The 13,537-nt window shown below is 28.1% G+C and overlaps 2 protein-coding genes across 7 annotated transcripts in view; one reads left to right on the forward strand and one right to left on the reverse strand.

Annotated features, from left to right (window-relative positions):
• The window catches only part of LOC113374566, a 220,891-nt gene that overhangs the window by 46,328 nt on the left and 161,026 nt on the right, over window positions 1–13,537 (reverse strand). The window lies entirely within an intron of this gene.
• The window catches only part of LOC113374565 (protein eiger), an 82,978-nt gene continuing 72,499 nt past the window's right edge, over window positions 3,059–13,537 (forward strand). The window contains exon 1 of the mRNA XM_026614538.1: window positions 3,059–3,531. Coding sequence (XP_026470323.1) covers window positions 3,208–3,531 — 324 coding nt within the window. The 5' untranslated portion in view covers window positions 3,059–3,207. The remainder of the gene's footprint in view (window positions 3,532–13,537) is intronic.

Here is a 13,537-nt window from a genome sequence, read left to right on the forward strand (position 1 = left end):
TTTTTTCTCAAAAATGTTAATCGTTTTTCAAAAAATAATAATTTTTGGTACGGGAAGTTCCAGCAATTTGCCCTAAGGCACGATGCCTTAATTGCCTTAAGACAGAATTCCACTTACAGCTAGTCTTTTTTTCATATTGAAAAAAAGAACTTTTACATCAAGCTCCTAGAACCTCTACATGTATTCCGGAACTCAACATGAAGCCGAAGCGGGGTGACAAGGATAATAGTAGCCATCATGAGAAAAATCAGAAAAAGGTGCGTATGGATATCAACATTAATCATCAGTATTTTATGTGATTTCGTTTTTATTGGAACCAAACAATCCTTTCATAACCAGTGTTTAGCGACACAAACATAAAATTGGTGGCAAAGATAATTTTAAAAAATCTGATTTCGATGTCATTTGAACTATTATTATTTTAAACCACATTGGATTAACATGACGACATTTTTAATACTTATGACTGTCATTGCAGAATAATAATGATAAAAGGCACAAAAAATTAATTGTGAAATAAATATTTACGATATAAAATATCAAAGATATATCGAAGAAGTAGAAAAGTCCGAACGATTACCTATAATACAAAATATGGGAAATACAGTCATCACTGTTTTTTATGCTTGATCTACAGTGGCTAAAACAGAAAGAAAAACGAAAATTGTACAATATTCTATATATGTACTTGTTTTTCTATAATAAAACAAGTTGAAACAAGTAAATACTATATATATCATGCATCGTGCATTTATTATAAGCATTATTTCATGAGCTATATATTTGCGTTCAACTGTTTTATAGGTCAATGAAGGATGATTAAAATATATGGAAAAATAAATATATATATATATATATATATATATTATTACAATTATTCTGGTTCTTACACAGATCGTTTCCGAATGTATAACAAAAAATATCATGTAATTCAAAACTTACTCTAAAATATTAACAAGGGTGGTACTGTCCTAGAGCTGAGTTATAAGTTATTAGCCATAAGTTTTTTTTATGTAATTACAATTTTGTTAATTACGACGTTTTAGAAAAGAAAATGAACATTTATTTATTAAATGAGTTGTAAGAAAATATTTTTGAAATCTTTTACAAAGATTTTTAAAACATAAACAACTTATCTAATAGTTTGGGGACTAAATCCTACTCGTGTAATTTCTTTAATATCTACAATTAAATCGGTCAATATTTTTTTGCTAATGTACAAAAATGTAAATAGACAAACATATTGCTAAATTAAAATATTAGTGAACGTATTCCAACAACTGTTAAACGGCAGCATTTGCGCACACGATAGTATTAAAATAATTGCATTATGAAGAAATAACAAACATTAATATATATATATACAGCTATGATTTTTTTTTCATAATGTTTAAACATAAAATACTAATAAATAATTAATAATAGATACTGAAGCATACAATAAATCCATAAACACATTTTAATTCCTCGAATCATAAGCACAGATTGTCGGTAGTTGTATTAAACATATTTGTCAGGATTTTTTTTTTAATTATTACTCCAAAATATTTTTGTATAAGTTTGTATTAACCTATAGCAAAGCTAAAAAAGATGATCGCTTTTTTTTAGCATCCAATTCTATGGATTAGGAGACGATCGACTTCTATTGATAAGGAGACGTTTCGAAAATACAGGGCAAAAAGTGCAAAAATGGTAATTAACTTCCCGTAGGGTAAGTTATAGTGTAATCGCAGAAAAATCTAAAATGAAAATTTTTATATATCTTCACGTTTCAGAGGTTTTTGAATATTTTGGCATACCTTAGAAAAAATGAATGTATGTGTGTGTGTGTATGTGTGTGTGTGCGTGTGTGTATGTGTGTTTGGATACAAATTCTCGTCGACGATTTCGGGCATACGGATGAAGCGATTTGAATAATTCAAAAAACATTCGATTCGTATTGATAGGGAGTCGTGCTGATTAGTTTTTGGCGAAGGCAGGTTTAGAAGATATGGGGCAAAAAGTGCCAAAAACGGTAACTCAGTTTTTAAGAGAACGGAGGGTCCGATTTGAATAATTCAAAAAACATTTTACTTTAAATATTAACAAGATAAAGAACTGATCAAATTTTCATGAAGGCAGGTCTAGCGGTTTCGGATATCTAGTAAAAAACGTAAAAAATATGCCATCTGGCGGTCAAAAATGATCATTAGACATATGCACATCAAATATCAGATACTTTATAGAGATTTTAACAATAAGTATAAATTTTGTTTACATTCCTATGGGTTCCGTACCAATGACGGCGGCGCGGCGCTTATGCGCTTCGATATTTCGTCTCTATGCAGTTAAAGCGAAGCTTTTACATAACTTTTGAAGCATTACGATTGCTCTGAAAAAAAGTTCAGAATTTCCAAAATATTTCAATATATACTTTTCTTCAAAAAGTTTTTTTTCAAAAAAAAAAGTAATTTTTTGTCAAAAATTTATAGTTTCTCAAAAACCTAATTTTTCAGAGTAAATTTGTTTCAAAAATGTTAATCTTTTAAGAAATAAATAATTTTTGGTACGGAAAGTTCCAGCACCTTGCCTTAAGGTACGATGCTATGCGCCCCACTAGTTGATATTTGTCCTAGAATATTTAATTTTGGTACGGAAAATTCCAGCAATTAGCCTTGAGGCACGATGCCCTGCACCAATAGTTCAGCAAACATTGAAAAATTCATTCAATTCCCATAAATCGTGTATCGCGTAAGACAAGATGCGAGAGGCGTGTGTCGCAAAGAACGATATCGATGATATAAATATTATCCGCACACATAATAACACTATGGTCAGCAAGATATCTGCTGGCTAAAGCGCGTAATCTTAAGTCGCGTAAATCGCACGTCGGCCGCATTGACACCGCAGAAGAGGACAGAGGACAAGACAAGCGCCACACGCACACAGCCGCATCCCGCAGGTTCGCACAAGTTCTGGACCATCGGGCGGACGCACACACCCGAACGCGACACGCCGTATAATAAAAACACGAGCCAGCACCGCGAACACCAGTTAACGATCATTCGCGCATCGAGGAGGATGCCTGTACGACCAATTTTTAGTTTCGATGTCTGAAAGGGAAATTTAACAATAACGTGATATATTGAATAATTCGAGTGCGTTTGGACTTTGTGATTTTGTATTATTCATATATAATTTTTGACTGTTGTGTTTTTTTCTCCTGTGATGGCTACTGTGGCCAATGTCTCCGACGAGAAGCAGGCCTTCATAGGGTTGTTAGGCAAGAAAGGCACAGTTGTTAGCGATGTGTCCAATGCCAGTTCATCCATGGATGATGTTGAGATGGGCAAAAGCCGAAGGAAGAGATTATTACAAAGAACAGCCCCTTGGATAATAGTACTTTTGGCCTTAGGTGCAATTGCAACATTGGTTTCATTGGAGATCATTAGGAGTAATGAATTGAAGAAATTACGCGCTGATGTGGATTTACTGAAGTCGAGACTATTAGATGAAGACTTTATTGATGACCTAAAGGCATTTGAGGAAGAGGTCAGTGAATCTATTTTTTTCTTTCCTCTTAAAAATGACCATACTAATAACATATTATTTTTCACATTATTACACATCAATTTTTCCAAACGAAATATTTGGTTTAAATTTAAAACCTTTTTTTAAAAAACAGCAAATTTTTTTTTTTGAATAAATGTTGTTTTTCATTTTAAAAGATATTTTGATACACGGTTCCACATTTAATATGATATTACGTGATTTCCAATAATAAAAATTGGCACAAGAAAATATTTTTGTACCAAAATCTGAATGCCAACAGATATTATTGTGGGAATTTCATGGGTATGACATAAGTGTAATATAGGAGATTAAATCTAATAATAGTGTTCGAATTGATTAATGTGAACACAAATACGTATAGTCAGTTATTAGATTGTCAAATAAATTAAATAAAAGCTCAAATACATTCGAGCTTTCTTTAGTTCAATATATAAAGAATTTTCTTGCAATTTTCTTATATATATATATATATATATATATATATATAAATAATTGGCAACCCATTCGTCGAAATAAAAAATACAGTTGAGAAAAAATAATTTTCTTCATTATTAAAGGTTTCGACACTTAATGTGTGCTATCATTCAGTAATCACCAGGATAAAAAACAATATTAAATATAAAATTTATTTTTTGAAAGAAAATTTAACACAAAACTAAAAATTTTAGGCTCCTGATAGGCTTTTAGGCTTTTTGATTTTAGGCTCCATGATGAATTTCAAAAAAGGACTCTTTTATCTAAAAGTTTAGTTTTGTTTTAAATTTTTTTCCAAAAAATAATTTTTATATTTAATATTGTTTTAAGTTTTGTGCTTTTATCCTGGTGATAACTGAATGATGACAGACATCAAGTGTCGATACATTTAATAATACAGAAAGCTATTTGACAAATGATATGTAAATATAAAATATAAAATTTGTTTTCATATTTCTCATACCAGACACCCCTGCCTGACTGTGATATGAAAATAATATATAAATAAATAAATAAATAAAAACTATATTTTTTTATTTTGACGCCCAATGCTAATTATTTAGCAATTTGTTTCAATATATATATATATATATATATATATATATATATAATATTGATCATTTTTTATTACTTGAAGATTGTTGCAAATGTCCTAAACAACTCAAATTACATGTACCGATTCCAAGTACTGTTCGCAAAAACATATTTTGATTCTCAGTGAGATCATTCTGAACTCACAATCATGAACCATAATTCATAATTATTGTCAGAATTGAAATAAATTTAATTTATATGTTTTTTTTTTTGAAGATAACGACTCTAGTTTTTATATCGTAGTCAGTTTTTATCATAGCATATCGAAATACGAACAAGAACCGGAATTTAATATGATTAAATAGATCGTAGTAGGCAAATCGTTAAATATGGCAACGATTCGAATTAAGACTTTACTGTTCGATGAACCAGCAGCAAAGTTTAGCAGTAGCACTGACCTAGAAAGACCGTCTGAGAATCGCTCCTTATTAACAATTTGAACCTAAATAAAACTGCGCTTTGTTAATTCTTCTGCCATTTCAACTGCACTCGTATTGAGCAAAAGGGCTTGAGTAACAATGATCACCACAGTTTTTAAAATTACATACGTAAATAGTTTGGAATCCATCATTTCTAAGACGACCTTTGATACACATTTTGATTTGATTTGATGAAAGAAAATAATGAAGTGCGTTTCAAACTGGTTTATTTCGTGCAATAACTATTAATAACTAAACTAAGACTTGTTTTTAAGTGTAATGTATTCTTATGAAATCAGTCTAGTCACGCATAATGATTTAATTTCTTATAATGTTAAATTAAATTAAAAATTTACAAATTGAAGCATTATGGGCATGCAGAATATCTAAGTGTGAAATATTGCTAATAATCATCACAGCAGCATAGAGCTTATAGAATAACAAAATTTTTATATCTGTCCAAAAACAAATATAAAAGAAGGTTAATATCACCCTAAAGCAATTTATGAAATTGTTTCATAATTTTATTTAAAGTCAAAATTTGTTCAGAATTTTCTGTTCAAATGTTCAATCTGTATCTATATATACAGGGTGTCCCAAAACTCAACATAATTTCAAAACGGAGTAATAAATAAATAAATAAATATATTGACCTTATTTATATATTGATGTCCTGAAAAAATATAGGAAAAAAATTATCTAACGTCATATGGAAACAATGAGCTTTTAAATGCAACCTAGAGCTTTAGCAAACTTGTGACTATTTTTCAGTCGTTGTGGTGGATTTTTATTACCTCTGTTCATTTAAACTTTGGAACCGTAACTTCAAACAACATTTCTAAGATCACAGTAAAAAATAACAACACAACTGCCCCAAGTTTTCAAGAATAAAGACATTTTGTTGAACTATGAATTTAAAATTATTAAAATTGGTGAACTTTGATAAGTCCTTTAAAAAAAACTGTACTAAAGTATATTGGCAAGTTTCATCAAAACTTTGCGTTTTTAATCAGGATTATAAAATGGTAAAATACCTGATAATAAAAAATAGAGTAAAAAAATAAAACTAATACTATCACTTCGTTTCGGATTGACGTATATATATATATATATATATATATATATATATATATATATATATATGCGTAGTATTTTGATTAGTTTAATTTGGTTAATTAACCAAGATACCCACAATTTATTTACAGCAACCGCTCCATAAAGAAAATATTTGCGTTCTCAAACTCACATTATTTATTTACATTCGCTAAGTTTTGCTGTTTATATATTTACGCGAACAATATAACTGATAAGAAACAGTAATTTTATTAGTCTAATTATCTTCGCAGAGAAGATTTCGATCTTGTGTTAATATTATGAAACAAATCTTAGCAGACCATGTTAAGGTGTGAAACAATATTTTTTTGGGATCTGCACCAAATGGGTCGAAATGGAATACTGTCTTTTTGCTGTCCTTGAGGCAGCTTAATGAGCCTGATTACAGTAACAGTGTTAAGCTGATATTTTTTTTATTCAAGATTTGATCATATCACATAAATCATTAACCATAGATAGAAACGCTTTATGTATTAAAAACAATCATTGAAAATTAGTGAGTTAGGACGAAGAAAGTGATTTCACTATAATAGTGTTGTGTCATGACCCTATTTAATTATGTTACTTTTAAGTAGATATTTATGTTTGTGTAGCAAGGTGCATCAAAGTTTTCATTAAAAAGCTGTAATTTCGGTATTTTACACTTAAATAAAATATCACATCATTAATTTACTCTAATGATATAAACTAATTACAATTAATTATATCCACGTATCTTGCAAAAATTTAGTAAAATCCATATAACTATATAATCCAATAATATAGTTTTGTAATATATATGGAATTTTCTTCATTCAACTAAGTATTCTATTTTTTCGCGGAATAAAAATATTGAAATTTTTATTCCACTATTTCACTATTTTCATTAGATTCTAATAAAAAAATTTACAAAAAACAATTTATCTAGTTCCGTATCGCACGAGTTCATTTTTGTCAAAACTGGTTCAATTTTGTCTATAGATTTACATATAGTAATAATAATTTATACAAGAGTTGTGTTGTATTATATTCTTTTGCAAGCAAAAGTAAAATATATATGATCATTTATTTACTAATCCAACTCTAATGAATTATGCTATATTAAATAAAATTATACAAATTAGTTAAATTTTAATCAATTTTATAATGAATATATGAATTGATAATGATGAAAATTCATTATTTAACTTTTACAATTCGGCAAGTAGATTTTTAAAGTTTTTTATAGATAATAATTTTTTCATAGTAATTTAACAATATTGTGTTTATATATTGAAAAACTTTGACATATAACCTAAAGAAAAGTATTAGTTGGAGAAGAATATAATATTCCCATTAATATCTTTAAATAGTAATAATATCAAACCGTTTAATCAATTTTTTACATTTATTACAATTTAACTGTTTTTTTTTATTTATTAACAATGCAATCAATCATCAATCAATGCATTGATACAATGAATCAATGCTTTGATCTAAATAAAAATTGGGTTATTTAAAGGAAACCTTATAGTGGCGAATTATCTTTATATTTATATGATGAATGAAATATAAACTAACTTTTTAGAACTAACGAGAAATGTTTTTTGTATTATTGAACATTTTTGGATTGGTAAGATTGAAATAAAAAATCAGTTGTATTGGACCTTATACTTATAGAAATGAAAATTTATTTTCTAAATGATTTTTCATATTCTTTTATATTGTGGTTCTAAACAAATAAATTGTAAAGTTAAACGGCGCAATTAGTATATATATATATATATATATATATATATATATATATATATATACGAGGTCTGTTCAAAAAGTACCCGGAATTTTCGTTTTTTCAAAAAAATATTTATTTATTCGTCTACATTAATGTGGTCCCCTTCAAAGTAGTCCCCCCCAGATATAATACACTTATGCCAGCGTTTTTTCCAATTTTCGAAGCACCCTTGATATTCACTTTTTGATATGTCCTTGAGCACTCTCAGCGATTTTCTTCAATCGAGGAAAACCGCCGTCCTTTCATGGGTCTCTTCAACTTTGGGAATAGGAAAAAGTCACACGGAGCCATATCTGGTGAATTTTTGCACTTTGCAACACTTTATTTCATTTTTTACGCAAAATTTAATACAAATTCTTTGACTTTTCAATTCTTCCATTGTAAAAATCGCCGAGCTCAGAAAAACACGTCGAACCTTAGCGACTACCACAGACAAAGTAAACAGTGAATATAGCTGAAAATTTCATCATACTTTAGGGGCATGTATACCAACACAATAAAAAAAAAATTTGACAATCAGACACTCCAGACCCGCGAAATTTAATTATTAGTAATTCCGGGTACTTTTTGAACACACCTCGTATATATATATATATATATATATATATATATATAAACTTTATCATTAATACAAAACCGTTAAAATATTTTTAGTTTTCAGAATAATAATAAAGTAACCTATACACCCTTCAACACAAAACTAAAAAAAAAATCTTGAAAAGTTTTGGAAATTGGTTTTGTATATATATAATACGGAGAAGCAAAGGTCCAATTTGAGCAATTAAAATTTGTTTTTTGCTGTTTATCCACAATTTGTAACCTGGCCCTTTTTACTCTAAGAGCTGGGTAAATTGGGATGGCTAAGGGACAAACAGATCCAATGTCTTATTTTAATTTTAAAGGAAATTTACAAAATAATAGCTACATTATTCAACCAATACAAAATAGAAATTTCATGAATGCATTTTTATAGAGATAACACTGTGAATAACATCGATCTGGTATTTTATCTGAAATATTTATGATCAGAGTTAGGCTAATTATCAATTTTATATATCTCTTGTAAAATTACTGCTTTTACTTAATTTACTTTTTTATTTGCTATTTTTTATTTTTTCACTTTTCCTAGGGTAAAGGTTCAATTGGACCATTTTACCCCACCCAGATGTAAGCTTTTATAGAGGTTATATAAAATAATTTAATTTAAAATAACAATACATTTTATATTAAGGTCTCGTAAACTCAACAACAATGCTCATAAACAAAACAACGAAAGAAAATACTTTTGTTATGGATTTTCAAACATTGCCCTTTTCCTCCTGATAGCAACGTCGTAAGAATCAAGATAATGGCTAGTTATACATCTTTTTCTATCGACTTTTAAATATTGTTGTCAAAAAATTCATTACTTTACTAGTTTTCGAAATATCGGTGGCGGACTTTTTTACCCGCGGATCTTTAAGCCCCACTCTTTCCTAGGCAAAAACTTAGTTCATTTGATCAAAATCGCATATTTGCCATATTTTAAGGTATAAAAAGAACATTTTTCTGGATTCATTGATTAAACCAAAATGGTGGGAGGCGTTCACTAGTAATAAAATCTTTCTTACAAAAAATTAGGATCAAAAATTCAATTTCCTCGTCTTCATAGAAACTCGCCCTTTCCTCTGATACAAAGAAAACGAATAAATAATAGTAAATAGTAAAAAGTAAATCTGAAAATTGATTAATATATTTTTTTTTCTTTCATCATGATTAGACAGAATGAAATCTTTGTCAGCTCATCGTGTAAACATCAGTATAAACAAACGATTGTTTAGGCTAATGTCTTTGCTAATCGATGGATCTTTTGCATATATGACTATTTGCATATGGCAAACGGCCACTGCATTTGAATGTTCGATTTGAATAGCTAGATAAATATTGACAACTTCGGCGATATGTCAATTCTATAATTGACACTCAATTACAATTGTTGTTGACAATAAGATAATTGTCACATATAAAACATATTTATCTCACTATAACTTATCATTTTTAATAACTATTTATAATCTCATACGCTCGTAATAATGAGAAATGTTTAAATAGCAGTTGAACTTAATCTGTAGTCATAATTTTGATTATAAATTGTTGCTTTTTATTGATTAGATAAATATGTAATATATATTTACTCTATTATTAAATATTTAAATTTACACTTGAAAGGTCTACACCATTTTTTGTAGTATTATCCTTTGATATTAGTTTTCCTGATTGTGAGCACTGTTGTTTAGTTTACGAAACTTTAATATAATTTTTGAGTATACTTTATTTCATTGTTTTATAAGATGTGTTGCTAATTTTAAGTTAAGCCAACAGTTTTTTATTATATAACCTCTATAAAGGGTTACACTTGGATGGGGTAAAAAAGAGCAACTAAACCTTCACCCTGGCAAAGGTGTAAACAATAAAAAATAGTAATCAAATTGTCAAAAAAGCAATTTTACAAGAGATAAACTAAATTAAATAATTTTTCATCTGCTGATGAATATTTCTGACAAAATACCAGATCAATGTTATAATTAGTCTCCGTGAAAAATGCACTCAAAAAATTTATATTTTGCATTGGTTGAATAAGTAATGAATTATTTCCTAAAATCTCTTTAAACCTAAAAATAAGACATTGAACCTATTTGTGGTGTTTCATTATACTCTACCTATGAGGCAAAAAGGACCAGGTATAGATATTATTTGGAAAAACAGCAAAAAAACATATTTCTATAATGATAAATTAACTGTTATTTATAATCGGTTTGGTTTTCATAATATAGTTGCTCAAAGTCGAATTGGACATTTGTGCCTTGCCCTACCCTGTATATATGTTAATATATCAAATAATGGAAAATTATATAGTGATTTATAAATTATAATCTGTCAATTTTTTTAAATATTATTTCTCCCAAACATAATTAGTTAATTGCATTTGCAATAATAGATTTATTAAACTGTTTACACAAACAGATTCCAACTAAAACACGACATAATTTAAATAAAAAATAAAGCTAAACGAAAACACAAACTACTACTAATACAAAATTCTATGAATAGTCGAATGCTTATTTATGACATCACGCCTTGGATGTTTCCCAAATAAAATTAGATTGATAAGACCAATAATGATTCTGTCATTAGCACTGTGATTCTTTCCGAAAAGTGAAACATAAATATTACGTATGTTTTAAAATTGAATCATTAGCGTAATTAGAGACAGCTAATATATTTTTAAAAGAAATAAAATTATTAATGCGTCAATGCTTTGTCTTACAAAATTTACTTAAGCCTTTATAAATCTAAATTTTTATCCAGATCCGGTAAGAAATGCGACAATGTTCCAACGACTACTATCTTAATGATTATTATTAATAATTCATTCTAAAATAAAATCAATGTTTGAATTAATTTAAAATGTTATTAAATTTTTGTTTCCATCTATGCAAAATATATTGTCCAGTAAACTCGTTTCCATATTAAGGAAAGTAAAGAAGAGAAAAACTAGTGATGCATGGCATCGTGTCTTAAGGCAAATTTGAGAAATTTTATATTTTTACAAATAGAGTATTAAAAATACTGTATCATACATTATTCATATTTTATAGACAAAATATAAAGGCTTATAATTTGAACGGTTACATTTATATATGTTTAGAGTTAGAATTAAAGGACCTTATGAAAATAAATGAGATAATTATCTCATATTTCTAGATAAAAGATACAATTTTTTAGTGCAATTATATAAGTGAACATAAGAATTTTAGCTAGAATCAAAATTAAGCTTAATTAAGTATTTAGCTAGAATCCAAATCATTTTCGATATTTAAAAAAAAAAATGTAAAAAAAATGTAAAAAAAATTAAACTAAAAAAAAAAATCTTTCCGAAAACTAATACTTTTTCCTCATACTGGCAACACAAGCGGAATGTTTTTTGAATCATTCAAATCGGATGCTCAGCTTGCTTAAAAACTGTATTTTTAGCACTTTTTGCTCTGTATCATTTTGAAAACGGGTGGACCCATCTTTGAAAAACTAATCAAATCAACACATCTCTTCTTGAATAGAAATCGAATATTTTTTGAATCATTCAAATCGGATGATCCTCTCGAAAAATGTGCTCTCAGAATCTGTGCTCCACACACACACACACACACATACATCCATTTTTCTCAAGTATATCAAAATGTCCTCTTCCTAAGCAATTTTTAATTCAAACATTGCACTATAGTTAGAAAAATAAAAATAAATATGTACAAAATGTAAATAGTTTTTTGGAAAATGCAATAATTAAATTGAATATTAATTTTTGATTGATTTAGAAATGCTATGGAAAATTGCACACTGCGAAAGTATTAGAATTAAATTAATTGCAAAAATGATTTTGAATATTTATTGTGTTATATTAGGTTGTCAAATATCTCCCTTCCGCCTTTTTGTATTATAAACCAATAGCAAAAAAGCGGAACGGAGATATTTGACAACCTAATATATATTATATAACATACCTTCAAGTCAAGAAGGGATTACACGATATATGTGTTCACATACGAACCTGTGATATGACGATAGATGATGCAAGATACGTTGCGGTCACAATATGTAAATTTTATGCAAATTTTAAGCGATTAAATACGAATACGTAATTAATTCTGTTGTTTATTTAAATTAAATTGCCAGCAATTTCTTCCTGAGATGGATTAAGTTCAGCATTCTCAGTAATTGCTTACCAAAAAAATATACCAGATATATATCTGATATAACCGTTATTACAGAAACCAAGGATCAAATGGAGATTAATAGCTTTTCAACACATACTAGTTTGAGTTCTTCATGTATACAGTCAAATAGTCAATTATAGAGAAAGGTGTTAATTTGAAATATCTTTATTTAAAGTAAACAAAGACGCACTTTTTCATCCACACCAAGTTTATTTTTTATTTGAGATAAATTCCGTACATTTAAAATATTAATATTTGCTCAAATCAACAATCTGAAAAATACGGATAATATTCAGATTGGAATTAACTTATATCACATTCTTCCATCAATAGGAAAGACTGGGTACGATTGTGCCATCTTTTTTTTTTATCAGCCATAATTTTGTTAATGTACCAGTTAGCTGGGAGAGAAGTAAATTAATTAGGTCCTTAAATACGATGGATTGGTTATAAAATCAAATTATATAAGAAAAGGGTGAAAAAGGTCTCGCAACCGTCCACGCCCCATAACAGACATAAAAATAAGCGAAAAAACAATAGGTAAACACCAAAATGGTTTACAACAACTTTTATTGTAAGAATTATGTAACACAGCACAACATGGATAGAGAAATAAAATAAAAATAATGAATTTTTTGAAATGAAAATATATAATAGTGATAAATATGTAAAGATCTTAATATGATGTTCGAAAAGTTCAAATGAGAACATTATTGAAACAATTAGTTTATTAATATTGTGCAAATGCACAATGTGTTGAAATGTGTTGTTTTTTGTAGAAGTTTATATATTTTGGGTATTCAAATAATAGTGATCATACTGTCCAGCATAAAATACAACGGGATGCGCTGACGGTCATTACTTAGCATAAAGTTAATAACAAT

This window comes from Ctenocephalides felis, unplaced genomic scaffold (genome assembly GCF_003426905.1).
Source record: "Ctenocephalides felis isolate EL2017-DRISC unplaced genomic scaffold, ASM342690v1 CF-g0.4_SCAFFOLD_01886, whole genome shotgun sequence".
Taxonomy (NCBI): Eukaryota; Metazoa; Arthropoda; class Insecta; order Siphonaptera; family Pulicidae; genus Ctenocephalides; species Ctenocephalides felis.